We start from the raw sequence: 18,178 nt of genomic DNA, 5'->3' as shown, positions 1-18,178 counted from the left end.
GAAATTTTTTTTTTGTCCTGCAAAGTAACCTCAATTTTGGGGGCCTAAACATGCTCGAAAACTCACTAAACTTTGCACAAAATTCAAAAATTTCATATTTTATGGGCTTTCTGCATGGGCATGGCAAAATAGAGACAATTCAATTAAATTTTATTTATATAGCGGTAATTCACAGCAGTTATCTCATTGAGCTTTTCAGATAGAGCAGGTCTAAACTGTACTCTGTAGGTATTCTGGACAGAAGGTTTTGGGTTTTCAGAGGTAAGGGAAAAGAGATCAGCTTTCTTGTTTTCCTCCTTATACATGCTTCAGATCACATGCCTGATATCAGGCATTATCTAAGGAGGAGTTGCCTGTCCCATGCGGGAGTAACCTTAGCCCCAATTAATTCGCTGACATAGAGAGCACTTGTGATCCTTGTTAGATCAATGAGTTTTGGAGGGAAGTATGGTGGAACCAGGTGGTTCGCCACCGGAAGCCCCTTCCAACTCCACAGGCAAGGATTTAGCATCAAAACTCAAGATAGTGTTTTGTTCTCCATGTTTAGTCATGGTTTGTCTTTATTTTGCGAAATCCTTCAAGGCAAGTTCACCTAGCTGGTTATGGTGCCTGGATGTGCTGCAACACCAAGATGATGACTGATGGATGGATGGTGTCATGGAGGTTTTTTGGCAAAGAGAGATTTGAAGTTCAAGTCTTGAGTCATTTCTGTAGCCAGCGTAGGCCTGATGAAAATGGTTGTAGTATTGCTAGGGAGTTTCTTTCTTCATTGCTTGACTGATAGCACATGAGTTAAACCTGTCCATATACAAGATTGGCAGGTTGGAAGGTCCTCCAGCAGTGTATGGAAGAGCAGGTCATAGTTGGCCCTGACAAAGTCAGGCTGGCGCTCAATAAAGCTGCTGACTTCACAGCTAAAAGTCACCTTGATTTGGTAGATCTTGTTGTCAACTGTGGCCTTTGGAATATTAGGTTTGAAACGTGTTGTGTTGTGAGCAATCTTATCCCTGTCTCTATCTGAGGCACTCTGTGCAGAATTGGCACTTGGAGGTCAATTAAGTAGCAGGTTCTGGTAGGGACAATAAGAGACACTTGTTGGTATCTCAAGCGGGTGTTGTAGCTGTCTTTTAATGTTGGCTAATTCCTCATCTTTAATTTCCTGCTGCTGATGCAATTGTTTAATTCTGTCCCTTGGTTCCTCTAGCTGCTGTTACACATTTGTTTGTGGAGGTTTTCAGATTTGTCAAGGTTTTTGTTTGCTTCTACAAGTGTATTCCTAGATTTAAAGCTAGTCACTAGACGGAAGGATTGTTCCAGCTTTTCACTCTTTTCCTTCAAGTCAACTTTCTCCTCATCTTCTGGAGACTCATCCATATTTTCCTGTGGGATGATAAATAGAGCTTCTAGCTCACCAATGCGTCCTAACTGGTTCTATAACTGTAATTCTATACAAAATCTTGTTTACAGAACTTGCAATTTAACCCTTGATGTTGTGCTGTGGCCTTGCATTAGCAAGCTTACTGTGTAGCCGATGTACTGTACAGCTGTGTAACTATTGGTAGTAGTATACCTTGTTGTGATGACAGCTCGAAGAAACATTTATCATGTTAAAGGTTCAGTGTGTAATCTTTCTGGGGATCTATCGACAGAAATGCAATATAAGATCTATAACTATGATTTCAGAACTTACATAATTAGCGTAATGTTTTTATTACCTTAGAGTGAGTCATTTCTATCTGCGCGTCCCCCTTCCATGGACGTTGCCATGTTGCTTCGCCATGTTTCTACAGTAGCTGAAAATGGACAAACATTATAGAGCACGTTTCGTCACTTTGTTCTTCTTTACTAAATCTTTTACTAAATTATTAAGTAAATATAATTTCTTAATATAGCTACCCAAAGAAACCTCATTTCTTGACTGGTTACTCTCCACTGTCTCATAAGACGACTTCTTTTGTGCTGTGTGTCAGTTACTGTAGCTGTCCTACACTCTTTGAAAGGGTAGGGGGCAGTGGTAGACTGGACAGTTGGTTGCAATTTGCATGTTGATAGAAATTTCAACAAATAGTACCTTCAGTATTTTAGACTTTTGTCCAACAGTTATTTGATTGTAAATGCTCCATACTTGTAAAGTGCCTTTCTAGTCTTTTCGACCACTCAAAGAGCTTTTACACTACATCTGCATTCACCATTCACACACATTCATACACTGGCGGAACAGCCACCAGAGGCAATTCGGGGTTCAGTATCTTGCCCAAGGATACTTCGACATGCAGCCTGGAGGAGCCAGGGATTGAACCTTTCAATTAACGGGCAACCCGCTCTATCTCCTGAGCCACAGCCGCAATTGCATTAATTATAAAATTAAAGGTTCTTCCAAGTTTAATGAAGTTTTCATGCACATGCCATCTGTATCACGTGACTTGTGTATTTTAATCAAATGCCTTATTGAAACAATTATTGGACAGACCAGTCTCTTCTACCATAGGTAAATCCATCTGGTAATTTCACTTGAATGAAACTGCTCTTCTATGTATTTCACTGTGCATGTCTGTTATTTCTGTTCTTGTCACCATCACAGGACCACCCCAGGGCTGAATATGAATTCAGGGTCTTGCAGAAGTACGTAAGCAAAGATCACAAATCACAGCACAAGGTAATTATATCATAGGCTCTATATATTTGCGTATATTGTATGTCTTCATTTAAATTTTTGTTTTAGCATAGTTTTTATAGCCTTTCAGTTGTTTTTCACCCCTATATCATTCTACCATGTGCTTCAACCCTATAGTTTGGGCATAAGGAGTATTTCTGTGCTTATGCTTATTCCCGTGACAGTGTTTCCCACAGGATTTTAAGAGACTATGGTGGGTGAGCCCCAGGACCCATTTGTGGGGGCATGCATTCATTTGGTGCAAAATTAAAAGGCAATCTATGAAGAACTTTGCACTCTTATAATCAATGTTGTGCTATAGTAAACTATTTGATCATAAACCCATTATACCTAAAACTTAATACTAAAACTTAATAGCCCAGGCTTTTATTTGCTAAAATCACTGAATTGACCCTGCCTTTATTTGGGACAGGTGTCCATATGGGACAGGCCTTTAATTCTTTTTGCACAAAACTGAAACTTCTATGAAACAGTTTATTTATTTCAAACAGAATAACACTTATGTAAAAATTATCAAATAATATCAAATACACGTCATTCATTTGATCTAGCTCCGACAGGCAGCAACCTCACAAAAACAACAACACGGTGCAGGATGAGAGATGTTAGCAGACAGAGAGCGATGGACTTCACATGACAGGATTCACAACTTGGATAAGTTTTTCTGAAAAGCTGTTTTGATTCTTTTGATCGGTAGACCCTTACAGACTAAAGGAAGATAAATAATCAAGGAACGGACACATTCGGATTTAACGAGCAGACTTAACGAGCGCTTCAAAGTTAATGTGAGTCAGCACTTTTTTCCCCTTTTCCTTTCTTATAGCCAGGCAGGTTCCACCGGTAAATCTAGAAGAATTAGACTTTGGGTCTTCTTGTTTCCGTTAAATGAACTTAACAGTGGTATTGTGGAGAATCTAAACGATCTAACGATATGTAGCGTGTCCATACTGACATATTGATCAGACGTTTAAACATTAATGTTTGTATTAACTAAATCTAAGCAGCTTAGAAGCAGCTAAAGCGGGCGATGCTGCAGAGTTTAAGAGGTTTTACGCATTCAAAGAACTTCTGTAAAAACCAGACCAGGTGTTTAATTAAGGCAGGCATTTATTTGTCAAAATGTGTTCCCACACCAGGCCAGTAAAGGAGGTAGGCGGCTATTTGGAACTAAGTTTTACGGTATAGCTATAAATGGTGATGAAACAGCAACAAAAGTCAACAAATTTATTTAATGTTTTCCCAGCAACCCTAAATCAAATATTAGAAAATAAGTAATTTCCCTAAGTCAAGTCAAGTCAAGTTTTATTTAAAGTGCAAAATCACCAAAAGACATGGTCTCAATACACTTCACAAAATGCATTGAAATGAAATAAAATTAACCATAAAATACAGAATGCATGTAATAAAACACATAATAAAATACAATCAGAATAAAATCAACTAAATAAAATGATAAAAAAATATAATTTCATAATAATTTATAGTTTGCTCAACACTGTCCTAATAGCTTAACAGAAAAGTCTTAAGTCTAGCCTTAAAAGCGGTGATGTTATCCGATTCCCGCACCCAAATTGGAACCTGGTTCCATAGTGGAGGCGCTTGATAACTAAATGCTCTTCGTCCCACTCTAACCTTAGTTATATTAGGCACCACAAGCAGCCCTGCATTTTGAGAGCTCAGCGCTCTATTGGGGCAGTGAGGTATCAGGAGTTCCTTGAGGTACAATGGTGTCCGGCCATTTAAGGCTTTGTAGGTAAGTAGAACAATTTTAAAATTTATTCTGTATTTCACAGGGAGCCAGTGAAGGGAGGCTAGAACTGGAGAAATATGCTCTCTAATCTTGACTCTAGACAAAACACGAGCTGCTGCATTCTGGATCAGCTGGAGAGGCTTTAGAGACTTAATTGTGCTACCCGCTAGTAAAGAATTACAATAGTCAAGCCTGGAAGTAATGAAAGCTTGGACCAGTTTTTCTGCAGTTTTGAGACAGGATGTTCCTGATTTTAGCAATCTTTGCGTAAGATGCAGATTGAAATTTCCTGATCAAAAATAACTCCCAGGTTCCTCATGGTGGTACTGGGGGCCACGGCGATGCCATCCATAGAAACAATGTCATTGGACAATATATCTCGAAGGTGTTTGGGCCCAAGTAATATAACTTCAGTTTTCAGTTCAGCATGAGGAACTTACAGGTAATCCAGGCTGTGACATCTTGTAAGCAACCTTGAAGTTAGGCTAACTGATGTGAATCATTCGGCCTGATTGCTAAATATAGCAATGAAAGTTTATGGCATGGTTCCTTATAATTCTACCGAGACACTAACATTTTCTAGTTGTTGTAATACATTTTATACTTTCTTTGAATATAATCCAATTAATCTTATTTCCATCCTGTATAGACCCCTTATTTTGAAAACTGGACGTTGTCACATGTATCCTCGCGCTAAATTAATCAAGTACAATCCAATTATGATAAATTATGATGTAGGCCTATAAGGTTCTTGTATCGAGGAACATGATGACTTCACAGCCTCTGTTTAGGTCAGACAGTCATACTGCAACACTTGACAGGAGGAGAAAATGACAGGAGGATTCAGTGGATTTACCATAAAGGCTTTAATATGTGTCACTCCAAATTTAGGTGCGGCTAGATTAATCGGCTACTCACAAATGAGTGACTGTTACCGTACGTTACCGTAATTACCTCAAAAGAATAGTGGTTGTCTCGAGTCGGATGCCAGAGTGTGTGAGCGTGAATCTTATAACAGTGCCAACAAAACACAATGTTAGAAGTCTGTAATATTATTATGAGATGTGTAAAAATATTTTCAGTTCATTTTAAAATTCTGACTGAACAAATTAGTGTTGCAGGCCGCCATGTTCTCGTTAATTAATGGGAAACACTGGTATATGCCTAGTTACTGGGCTGTATACATCCTGCCCTCCCTCATCACAACCTTATATGGATGCAGTGAGGAGTCCCAAATAAGCTTGTGAATTGTCTAGCTTTATTTCATATTGTACAGGGGCTACGCTGGATACTTACTACTATACTATACTACAATGATAAAGTAAACATGATTAGGAATTCATGATATAGGTCATTGCATATCCTAGTAACAATACATTTTAATGAAATACATGAGTTACTGTTGGGATTTCCAACAATAACTCTATTTCTCTGCGTCATAAAGGTGGGTTGGGCTGATGGACAATGATGAGCCGGCATCATTATTTCATTTAATTGTCCAGCCCTACCTACACCTCAGGTCTCTCACTGCAAACACCTGTTTGCCCCGTCTCTCTGCTCTCCAGACTTTCTCTATCAGCAGTAAGTTTTAAGAAGTCTCCTAAAAGACACAGAACTCCTCTTTTTCCGTATTTTTCTATGTGTGATCCATTTTCATGGCAGCAGGTGCGCTGCAATGCCGCTTGTTAATGACCTAGCCTATTAAACAACCGATACCAACATCTGCACTCTGTGTGTTCATGCTGCTTTACCTGGTCTGTGCTTGTAAATTATCCACCGTGTCCGCAACCTACTAAAAGATATCCTGGGTATGTTGAACAGTAACAGTCTGTAGTTCACTACTACATTTTCCTTTTTCAGTTGTAGTGAATATGTTTATCTATTCATTTTTAGATGGAAAAGCTCACATGTCGAGACCGCCTCCCTGCCTACATGACTAATATTGTCATGATGCTGTTAATGGTAAGACAAATCTGATTCTCTGCATTTACTGCATTTACATTATTGATGATTTACTGAAAGGGTGTGGAATGATGATTTATTTTCCCTCACATATACGTATTCTGTTTGTAATCCTGCAAACAATTTCCTTGTCAGATTGGTGTTACGTTTGCCATTGTGTTTGGCGTGATCCTCTACCGGATTTCTACCAAAGCCGCTCTTCATTTGAGTTCCAATCCAGTCACTAGGAATCATGTACAGCTGACAGTGAAAACCACTGCAGCCATCATCAACCTGGTGGTCATCCTCATACTGGACGAGGTGTATGGAGCTGTGGCACGATGGCTGACTGTGTTAGGTAAGTTAGGCAAGGTGTAGAACTGGCTCAGGCACTAGGTCAATAGGTCACGTCTATGATAATAGGAGTGGGATTAGTTGGTCACTCTAAAATGCCTTTTTATTCACTGTAATAAATGAACAGTGAAATGCAGACGGGCCCTGCGCCATGCACACTATCAAAAGACTATGGCCAATATGAAGAATACAGAAAATGAACAAATATCATAAATATAATCTGACAGATGACTATGGGGCTCAAAACCCCACAAAGAGTGATTCAATTCAATTCAAATTAGCTTTATTGGCATGAATGTAATAACAACATTGACAAAGCATCATACATACATAAGAACAATCAAGCCCATACATTTCATTAAACAAGTAATTAAAGCGTAAAGTAATCAAAGCGTAATCAAAGTGTATGTGTGTTAAAAAAAAAAGAAGAAATATTAAAAATTTAAATAAAATAAATAAGGGCGGCACGGTGGTGTGGTGGTTAGCACTGTCGCCAAACCCCGGCCCTTGTGTGTGGAGCATGTTCTCCCCGTGTCTGCTTGGTGCTGTTCTCTCCGGGTGCTCCGGCTTCCTCCCACCGTCCAAAAACATGCAGGCTAGGTTGATTGGTTAATTGTCCTTAGGTGTGAGAGGTTGTTCGTCTATGTGTGGCCCTGCGATGGACTGGCGACCTGTCCAGGGTGTACCAGTGTTCAACGGGAATTAAGTGATGTTTTGTTTTTTTAATAATTCGGCACCAGAAAAACGAAGCCATGACTAAACGAGCAATGGACTACAGGATGTTCCTGATTTTTGCAATATTATGTCAGTGAAAAGAGGCGGTCCTTGAAGTTTGCTTAATGTGAGATTTAAAGGACATGTTGTCAGAGATGACTCACAGTGGTGCTGAAGGCCAGGGCGATGCCATCCAGAGTAATGTCTTTAAATAATGCGTCTCGAAGGTGCTTGGGCCCCAGCACAATGACTTCAGTTTAATTTGAGTTTAACATCAGAAAATTACAAGGCACACTTGAAGTTTTATTAACTGATTGGTTTCATCTGGCTTGATCAATGTTTCAAATTCAATTTACACTCTGGTGTGATTTATCAGACCCGAGGGGTTTTGGCACTGTTTCTTTGTTCAGGCTTTTTCTGTTTATATGTAGGCCTCTTTGTTAGGCTTTATTTCCCCATGAGGTCCCAACAGTGTAAATGCTTAACACCTGTATACTATATACTAAAGTGAACTTGCTTTGCAAGAGAGGTGATAGTAAATGAATTGGAGTTGCGATGTCACAGCGGATAAGACACATGGATTTTGAGAGACCCGGGTTCGATTCACACTGTGACACAACTACCTACTCCAGAGGTGTGCGACCTCTGACATATATAGCAATACTAAGTTGCTTTGGATAAAAGCGTCAGCTAAATTAGTAAATGTAATGAATTGATGTCTATGAGTAAGTCATGTGGCTGGATGGTGGATGGCCTGTGTTCAGACTGTACTGCCTGTTTTTCATTAAGTAAATTGAAGAAAATATTCTGTTCATTTGTAGAGGTTCCTAAAACAGACAGGAGTTTTGAGGAACGACTCATCTTCAAGACTTTCATTCTCAAGTTTGTCAATGCTTTCACCCCCATTATCTACATTGCTTTCTTCAGAGGAAGGTTAGTAACTTCATTGTGTGTTAATGTGTAATTTTGTAGCTCTCAGAAGGACTGAAAAAGTAACTAATAATGAAAAATATTTTTTTCCTTAGACTGGTAGGCAGACCAGGCAGCTACCTGTATGTGTTTGAATCCTACAGAATGGAAGAGGTAAGGCTTACACTTACACATATATTGACAAACTAACAACCAGCCAGGGCTACTATTCTCAGATTACACACCTTACTTATGCAATGGTTATTTTTAGGGTCATTGAAATCTTTGAGTAAATTTATAGTTTTAGTCAAAAACATTTCAAATTAATAAAAACTGGAAATAAAATTGAATAGTGAAATTAATAAATACTAAATGTTGTGTTGGGTTCAGCCGTACATGCCTATGCGTGACTGAGAAAGCTTGTCTGTGCTCACTCACAGCATGGGCCTCTCCTACATCGCCACCTTGTAAATGCTCCGTATTTGTATAGCGCCTTTCTACACTTTTCGACCACTCAAACCATTTTTCACCATTCACTCACATTCATACACTGAGCCGAAGTGCTCAAATAGAAACTAATGTTCGCACACATTCATACACTGGTGGAACAGCCACCAGGGGCAAAGGGGTTAAGTAGCTTGCCCAAGGATACTTCGATGTGCAGCCTGCCCTTGTGTATATACAATGGTGAGAGAGACCTGGCCATCGGCTCCCATTTTTCTTCAGCACTGAAGAGCAGAAGATTACTAGCAGATCATGTCTTTGGGTAGACCGGCTAGAACAGCATCCAAGAGCTGCTAAGCCAACGGGAAACGTAAGTTATCCCCTCTTGCTCATCTGATCTTGTCATTGTGAACAAAGTGAACAGAGTCAGATGTCTCCTTTCCACTTTATGTTGGGCTTCCAAGTGGCTTGCCAATCCTCCCAGCTACAGTCATGCAGGACACTCCCAGGCAACCCTGGGTCTCCCCAGTTGACTCGGAGCCTCCTCCGGCATTTGGGGCTAAGGTTAGCAGCTGTGGCTAAGTTGCTCCTGTGAGGCAAGCTAACGTTGGGCTAATGTTGAGCTAACAGGAAGCTAACGTGAAGCTAACAGGAGCCCAAAATGAAGCTAGCACGCGGTGTGCCCGTGGATCAGCTGACCAGAGAGACCCCGTGTGACCACGTTGCCGCCATTAATTGCAAAAAACAAAAAACAACATCTAGCAACCGGTTTGCATTGCTGCTGGACCAACTCCTGTCGCTCCGAGCAAGCAACAGGTATGCTATGCACCAGGACTGTGTGTGAAAACATTGTTGCTCCTTTTGTGGAAGTTAATGAATAAACACATTACTCACAAGCCCGCCTGTGGGTTCATGCGTGATCACGGGATCACCAACACAGTCCCTCCTCCTGCATCTATAGGTGTGTGACAGCGTTGTGTGATGTACATGTGTTGCGCTTTACAGACCAGCCGTAGGAGAGTGGCATAACATGGAATGGCTTCAGCTGGCCGAACGATGTGGCCTGCGCCCCCTCAAGGATGGCCCCAGTGGGGCGAGTATTGGCTTGCCTCCTCTGGTGGCTGCACCTTGCCATCAGATTGACTCGCACATGCTCGCCATGCAGAGAGGCACTCCCACCTGAATGGTGCCGCATGTTGTTACCCATGACCCTTCCTCTCCCCGTCAGGAGCAGAGCTCTTCTGTTCGGTGGAGCACGGAGAATTCTGTCTGCCGCTGCAGGCGTGGTCCTGGGACGAGGCAGACAGCCAGGCTCGTGGCACTCCTGTCTCCCCTTGGTTTAACGGTGAATTGGAAGAAGAGTGCTCCTCTCCCCTCCCAGAGGCTCACCTATCTTTGTGTATTGTTGGTGTCATGTGGTGGCCCCCTGGGCCTCCAGCACATGAGGAGGTTACAGCGGTGGTTCATCCACCTGCGTGTCGACTTGAGTGATAGGCAGCGCGTGGTCACCATCCCTCTGTCTGTGGGTTCGGATCTAGCCGTCGGGGTTCCCCTTGGCAGGCTCACATCCCATACCTAGGTCTTCACAGATGCCTCTATGATAGGCTTAGTTAACTAAATAACGTTATAACGTTAACTAAATAAAACTGTAACATTACATGATCAACATTAAACCTGTTTTTCACTTACAGAGCACAACCATGTGGCCTAATGTACTTGCGTCTACAACTAATCACAGTTTATAAACTACTGTAAGTCAACATCCCCCCCAGACTCTCAAACCAATGTAACTTTATAATTAAATAAAACTGTAACGATACATGATCAAAAATAAACCAGTAACCTGTTTGCAGCCAGCGTTAACAACTAACGTGATGGCAGCCAGCGGGGTGTAAATGATTATCAATGCTGAGCTGAACATGAACACCACAGGTTTACTAACCTAGTTTGCTTTCAGCACTTCTTTGTTTGCGCCTTGTAGTATGAAGTTTAAAGCCAAAGTTTATGATGAATGACACAGAAGCTGCTGGTGTTTGTTGTTGTCCTCTCTCACATGTGTCGGCACGCAGCAGATACATAGTAAGTGTTTTGTTGGCAGGCTATAGGTAATGCAGAGACAGCAAAAACAGCAAGCTCATCAGACGTTTTCTAAAAATAAACAGTGTTCACGAATCCCGCTCCTCAAGTCAAGAGTCAAGTCTGAAGTCTTTTGAGGACGAGTCTCAAGTCAAGTCTGAAGTTACTGTGTGCGACGTAAGTGCGACTCAAGTCCAAGTCTCAAACTCAAGTCCCCATCTCTGGCCAATAGTAACACTTATTCATTATACATTAACATCATACTGAGCAAAACCCAACACAACGGTAGGCATGAGGAGTCAAAAAATGGTTTCCACAAATAAGTAATAAAGGTTTTATTTACAAAATTCTTTAATAAATATAATGTTATGCGTCCATAAAAGATATCATCTTAACAGAACTTAACTCAGGCAAGATAACCCTAACATGAGCTGAACAAAACAGACCTAAACAGACCTAACAAGACTGAGACATGGGGGAAATTTATATAGTGGCTGATCAGGCCATTCTAACACAAAGGGGGTAGACAGACAGATAATACTGTATTCAATTAAATTTTATTTATATAGCGCCAAATCACAACAACAGTTATCTCACAGCGCTTTTCATAAAAGAGCAGGTCTAGACCGTACTCTATATAAGCAAACCACAAGTACTACAAAACATGCTAAGCCAATGATACCTAATATGAACTAATCAATCAATAAAATAATTATAATAACAAAAGCATAACTAGCAAAGAAAAGAACACAACTCAAAATGGAAAACTCTGCCCCTCCCCATGATATGGCAGACTAATTTCCTTCTAGAAAAGCTACACAGTTGAAGTCCTTTTTGTCAGACAAATAGAGACCCCCAGCAGCAACTCCCCAGGAACTGGCAACTCAAGAAGAAAGGTATTAATTTTACAGAATGTAACTTAAGCTAAACAAAGATAATGAACCTGAAATTAGCAAAATTGACAAAGTAAACTAAATGTGTGCACCCAAATAGACAACTAATGTCAAAATAAATCTCTTTTTGACACTAAAATCTGTGTGTCCAGATATTTATTTTGTATTATATGTAATGGGCTCAAAACAAATGAAAGAGTTACCACCGTGAGTTGTGACAAACTTATCTTTCTTTAACCAGTGTAGGGGGGTGATTGAGAGGCATATTTTTCCCTCTGGCTTTCCCATACCTGTAGGTGCTCACTGCTTAGATCGTTCAGTGTCTTTGGTTATTGACTGTAAAACTAATACATAAGAAGAAGTACCACAATTATTACAAAGACTCCATGATTTAATTTTCTGCCAAATATAGCCTATAACTCAGCATTACTGTATGGAAACCATAACACACCAAAACATAAACAGCTTCATGTTTCCTGAGTAAGCCATAGCCTTCTTCAGAAGGTGAAACTTGCTCAAGTGTCACATGTTTCATGTGAAAGTAGGGGAATTTACAGTACATATGTTCCCAAAGTCTAGAATGAACCTCCACTTACAAGTATTGGGGAGAAAAGCAAACATCATGTTTTACATCATCTGCATGCAAGAATACTCCTTTTTTTCAAGAAGTCCTCCAATCTAAACTACAGAATAGGTTGTTTGCCCATGCCTCCCAAAGCGACACATGAGCATTTCCTATACCAGTCCAACAGGCAACCAGACCATAACTACATTACGTATGTCACATTACATAATCACGTTAATGTTGTGAAATGTCAGTAATGCTATTTAACTTAAAATTCACAGAATAAATCGCCAATAAATGAACCCACCTCCTTAAGCCTCCTTTGCTACCATCATACAACCACAATAAACATAAATATGGGTTGTAATAATGTGCTGCACAAACAAACTATTTGCTTGTTTTTACAGTGAGGACAGGCAGCTTTTTTATATTCAAAGCTTCTATTCCGTTTTCAAATGAAGCTTTGAATGTCTGTTGTCGTATTTTCTAATGTTATCACCCTAAAAAAAATATTTTAAATCCAAGCTAGTAGTGATTTTGAAGAGGTCATAGCCAAGTGCTGATAATAAGCTATTCATACTAATTAAATATACTTTAAACCCTTTCATATATGTTGTCATTTTTACTTATTACTATTAGGCCGACTTGTTAAAATTACTTTTTGCTGTGGTGGACTGTAGTTTTGGACTGTTTCACAGTGTACCCATGGAGGCTGTCTGATGGAGCTGTGTATCCAGCTAAGTATCACCATGTTGGGAAAACAGCTAATTCAGAACAACCTTTTTGAGATTGGAATACCGTAAGTATGCATCACTTTAAATTGATCTGTTTTCATTACACATCACATTGTCATGAATTACACAAGACCTGAACATGAAATAATCTTCCTAAAATCCCTGTTCCTTCTAAATAGGATCAAATATCCAATACTAAACACATGCTTTATGTTCATCCCCATCTTAGATAATTAGGTCTTTTTAGAAACTTGTTTACTTGTTATACCTGAAAGTTGTTATATTTAGCTTCTGAACCTTAATAAGATGTTTATTAACACTGAGACATAATGACTGTAATATCCTAAAACACATTTGTTGTTGCTTGTAAGATATTTATGAGCAGTTAATATAATCTTGTTAACAGTTTAAAGGTTAGGTTAATTTAAAGACTTATTAACTATTAACACTGCTCCTTTGCAACTACTAGAACTAAAGTGGGAACAGTGTCTTATTGATGTGTAAACAATTAAAAAAGTTAGTGTTTTAGTTGTGAAGCAAAAGCATTTACAGGCTTGTAAATTGGAAAAAATGACCATTAAATCCAAAATGGCCCACTTCCTGTTGGGTTTAGGAAATTGCTCCACGAAGCTTTTTTGTACATCTAGACATGATACTTGTGCCACAGAAATTTCATACATCTTGGTAAAACGTGCCGGGGGCTGCTTTGTTGAAAGTCATTTCCTGTTGCCAGCAGGTGGTGTCTTCTGCAGCTTTTTGCTAAGTTACCTCCAGAGAAAAACACACACGCAGCAGGCTGACCCGTAACTCCGATCTGCTCTACCTGTTAGGCCCACCCCTTAACCAATCACAGGCATCTACATGGACGAATCAGAGGCCTCTCTTAAAGTAAACATCATAGTACTTCACAGCTGGGGGTCAGAGGTTACCCTCTTAAAGTGACAGAGCCTAATATGACAGCACTTATATGCTGTTAAGCACCTTTTAACTCAAACCCAGGAGTTACAAAATATATATATACAGTATGTAGCATTTTATGCATATGTCCCTCGCCAGGGGGCGCTACTGTCAGGGCAGGACTATTATTATGCAAATCAAATTTGGTGCAGATGTGAGCATGTATACTGAAGTTACAACAACTTCCTGTTTTGTGGCGGATTATCGAATTTGGATGCCATGCCACGGGTACGCTCGTTGACTGGTAATAATCATTTGCACAAATTTTAATCGTCAATGGGTTTAGACTGCACAGCGAAATTTCAGCGAAAAGGTGATGTTGCTATAACCTGAATGAAAAATGGTACAGATATGTATAGTAGTGTTAATGATAACAATCGTAATGTTAATTATTATAATAACAATAATAATAATAGGACTAGTAACAATAGTTGTTGTAGCAGAGGGTGTCAAGCAGGAACACGGGGGCAGCAGGTGACCCGCAACCACAGATCCAGACTCCACAGCTCCAGAGCCAGAAAACCTGCAGGAAGTGATAGGAGGAGAGAGGAGAGGGACGAGAAAGCACAAGACTACCGGAAAGGAGAGAAGTCGAGTTAGTAACATAGATTATTGGGATGAGGTTGCATACAGAGGGTGAGAAGGAAGAGGAGAGAGGACCTCAGTACATCATGGGAAATCCCCCGGCAGTCTAGGCCTATAGCAGCATAACTAAGGGATGGTTCAGGACTCACCTGAGCCAGCCCTAACTATAAGCTTTATATAAGAGGAAAGTCTTAAGGAGACGGTTGCTCTGTTGTTGCTGCTGCTGGTCTGTGCAACTAGGACCAGAGGGCTCTGTGGGCGACTGGCTGACAGGTCTGTGGTCTAACCTCGTGGGCGCTTGTGAAGCTTCTCAATCCTGAAAAAAATGCACATTTTGAATTTACCATCAACTTTCGTAAAAACTGCCAATATTCAAGTTCTACACAGTTGATTTCTCGCCTCAAACCGCCCAAAAGTGTATATAGTGATTAAATAGCGTACAAAACTTGTAAAAACAAAATGCCGTTCTGCTATTTCTCCTTAGTTTCCGCTACACGAAAGCTTCTTCTTCGCGAGTAGTCTTACAGTCAAGCAATCATGGCAGACAGTGGAAGCGGTACTGCCCATAGCACTTCTTGTACTGCGTTGCAGTTATAAATGAACAACCAGAAATGTTCTTAATAAGAAGATTGCTATCTCTCCCTTAAACAGCCTCTCTGTAACGATGCGTCAACAATGAGATTTCACGTTGGCGAATCATTATAGTCGACTTCATCGACTAATCGTTGCAGCCCTTCTTAGTTCCGCAGTTGTTGGTTCGATGTCAAGCTCTTCCATTACGGGTTGACGCTCAGCATCACTGAGTGCTGCGTCAGAGACAGTGTTATGATTTGCATTGAGAGCGGAGTAGTGTTCCACCCAGCAGTCAAGTTGTTTTGAGTGGTCAGTGATGGTTTCTCCTGTGGCTGACTTCAGCGGTTTGTGTCAGCAGCCGTTGCCAGCTGTAGCCAGTAGCTGTTGGCACAGTGTCGTGAGGTTTGCTGGAGTTTCCTTCTTGATGTTCTGAGGAGCATGTAGGGTCTTGACATTTGGAGTGCATTTGTAGTTGGTGAGGGAAGTGCGCTTTCCATCCATTCATTTGACCTTCTCAGCTTTTTGCCAAAAACTGTCAGGGCTGTGCCATGGATGGTATCCCGTAAGCCATCCCAATATTGCTGGACAGAGCGAGATTGGGGTAAGTGGTAAAGGAATTTCTCTAGGGCACAGAGGAAGGCTGCAGTTTGGTTGCATCAGCTGTTTTGCTGCTGTCTATGCAAAGGGCTCCTGTTGGTTTGGCTCTGTGAGTATTTATTTTCCTGTAGCTTTACTCTACAGTAGACAAGGGAGTGGTTTGTGTTGCAGTCTGTGCTGTGAAAGTTTCGAGTTTGGAGGATGTCTCTGAGATCAGCACGTTGTGTTAGGATCAGGTCCAGCTTGTGCCAGTGGCCAGACTGTGGGTGTCTCCAGGAGACTTTGTGACAGGGTTTAGTCAGAAAGTATGAGTTAGTATTGCATAAGTCATGGTATGTGCAGCACTCGAGGAGATGCTGCCCATTCTCATTAATTTTACCTATGCCATGGTGTCCCAAGCAAGACTGCCAGGAGTGATGGTCTGCGCCAACTCTTGAATTGAAGTCAAAAAGGCCCCCTCGAGCTTGTCATAAAACTTTACCTTTATTTCTTGAGAAGAGCTTACTCTCGGGGCGTACACACTCACCAGGTGGACAGGTCCCCTGTTTGTGTTCAGGCAGAAGGCTAAGATTCTCTCTGAACCATCTGGTGGTATTATCAGAAATCAGAATCAGCTTTATTGCTAGGTATGTGTACGCAAAACCCACTCCATATTGATATGGAGTGGGTTTTGCTGTCGGGTTCACTCAGTGAGAAAGAAAAAGGTGGGGAACGGTCAGAGCATAGGCGGGGTGGATTTGGGTCTCAGTGGCTTTGCGTGTCGTTCGAGCTTCTGGATCTCAAGTGGGTCGGAGAGGAGTGTCTGGAAGCGGTGATGTCCCTTGAAGGCCTGACTACATTTGAGGTGTCAGAGGATGAAAGCTGAGAGGCAATATGGGTTCCTGAGCACTACTGAGGTTGTTGACAAAAAGATGGTAGAGGACTCAGAGACTTAAAGAGTTTATGGTGAGCTTGTTCTCTACTTGTCTGCAGGTCATGTGACAACTGAGTCAGAGGGGAAGGGAATGGTTAAATACTTTTGTGTATAAATGGATGTGTTAGCAGCGTGGTCTTTCTCCCTAACCAAACTTCATATGTTTAGAGGTTACCATGCCAACAAAAAATAGTTACAACCCCCAAGGGGAGAACCCTAGTGTAACAGAACCAGAAGCCCCTCTTTTAACACTCCAAAAGAAAACCATTATACAAAAGGATCCAGCCCTCCAAATATTTATTTACTAAATTATGAACTTCACAGTGGGAAAATTATAAACAGAACAAAACTAAATTTATCCAAACCAAATCATGTATCAGTCCAGCATTAGCATGTCTACATGGCTACATACCACTAGTGGAGAGAGGGAAAATCTGCGCATGCTAGTATTTTCCAATTTCATGTGGATGTGTTTGTGTGTTTGTGTGTGTGTGTGTGTGTGTGTGTGTGTGTGTGCGCGCGCGTGTGTGTGTGTATGTCCCTCAGCAAGCTGAAGAAGCTGATTCGCTACATTCGGTCAAAGCAAGGGGCTTTTCAAGAAGAAGAGAGACAGAAGAAGCTGCAGAGATATGAAAGTGACCACTTCCTGGAACCATTTGCTGGGCTAACACCTGAATATATGGAAATGAGTAAGTACCACACACATGATATCCCTCCACACACAAACACACACCCACACATATTTTCCTTAGCACTAGACAAAAACACAAGCAAAACACTCACAATTATGGCTTTATTTGGTTTTTAACCTTGTATTGTTCCAGATCTTATATAGATAAATATTGGCTAGCACCTAGAAGCCAATCAAACTTGCCATGTTTCATGAGTCATCAGGCTGAATGATCAGATTATAGATTACTTATTTACATTACATTTACATTGTTCAAGGTTTTGATGACCTTAAGGCAGGTTTTGCATCTTCATGCCTTTGCCATTGTCAATGTGTTAATGGTGAAGACAACATGAAGCAAGATGAAAAAAGAGTGATCTTCTCTTTTTTTTGTTCTATGCCTCAGTGCTTTCACAAAAAATAGTAAAATATAGAAGAATGCCTCCAATGTAAATAAATATTGGCCGACAAACTAAACAACTAAACATAAAACAGTTGTATTATTTATTATATGTCCCACTTTATTTTTCATCTCCATCTTATCATGTTGCGTTAAAGGGGCTATATGTAGTTTTTCAATGAAATCACATCATCAAATTTTCACTGCCCTATTGTCAATAGGCTCTAAGTTCACTTAGAAAGGAAGCACACGCCTGTTTTCTCTGCTGCTTGGAACAGCCACTATTCTCCTTTTAATGTGAAGGCAACGGGTCGTGATGTAGCCGTGTGTGTGCCCCCGAGCCTCTCTCCGCAGCTAATGAAATGCAATCCACCAACACCACAAAACAACCAGATAGATTTTTGTGGTTTTATCGATACTCAGGTACAC

The 18,178-nt window shown here is 40.7% G+C and overlaps 1 protein-coding gene across 1 annotated transcript in view; it reads left to right on the top strand.

The window, feature by feature from the left end:
- Positions 1–18,178, top strand: part of LOC123961883 (anoctamin-1-like) — a 66,277-nt gene that overhangs the window by 28,124 nt on the left and 19,975 nt on the right. The window contains exons 4-10 of the mRNA XM_046037654.1: positions 2,582–2,656; positions 6,318–6,386; positions 6,522–6,723; positions 8,255–8,366; positions 8,459–8,516; positions 13,019–13,119; positions 17,226–17,368. Of these exons, the coding sequence (XP_045893610.1) occupies positions 2,582–2,656; positions 6,318–6,386; positions 6,522–6,723; positions 8,255–8,366; positions 8,459–8,516; positions 13,019–13,119; positions 17,226–17,368 (760 nt within the window). The remainder of the gene's footprint in view (positions 1–2,581; positions 2,657–6,317; positions 6,387–6,521; positions 6,724–8,254; positions 8,367–8,458; positions 8,517–13,018; positions 13,120–17,225; positions 17,369–18,178) is intronic.

The sequence above is a fragment of the Micropterus dolomieu genome, linkage group LG22, assembly GCF_021292245.1.
Source record: "Micropterus dolomieu isolate WLL.071019.BEF.003 ecotype Adirondacks linkage group LG22, ASM2129224v1, whole genome shotgun sequence".
NCBI classification, from domain to species: domain Eukaryota; kingdom Metazoa; phylum Chordata; class Actinopteri; order Centrarchiformes; family Centrarchidae; genus Micropterus; species Micropterus dolomieu.
This window is presented reverse-complemented; position numbering and strand designations above follow the sequence as displayed.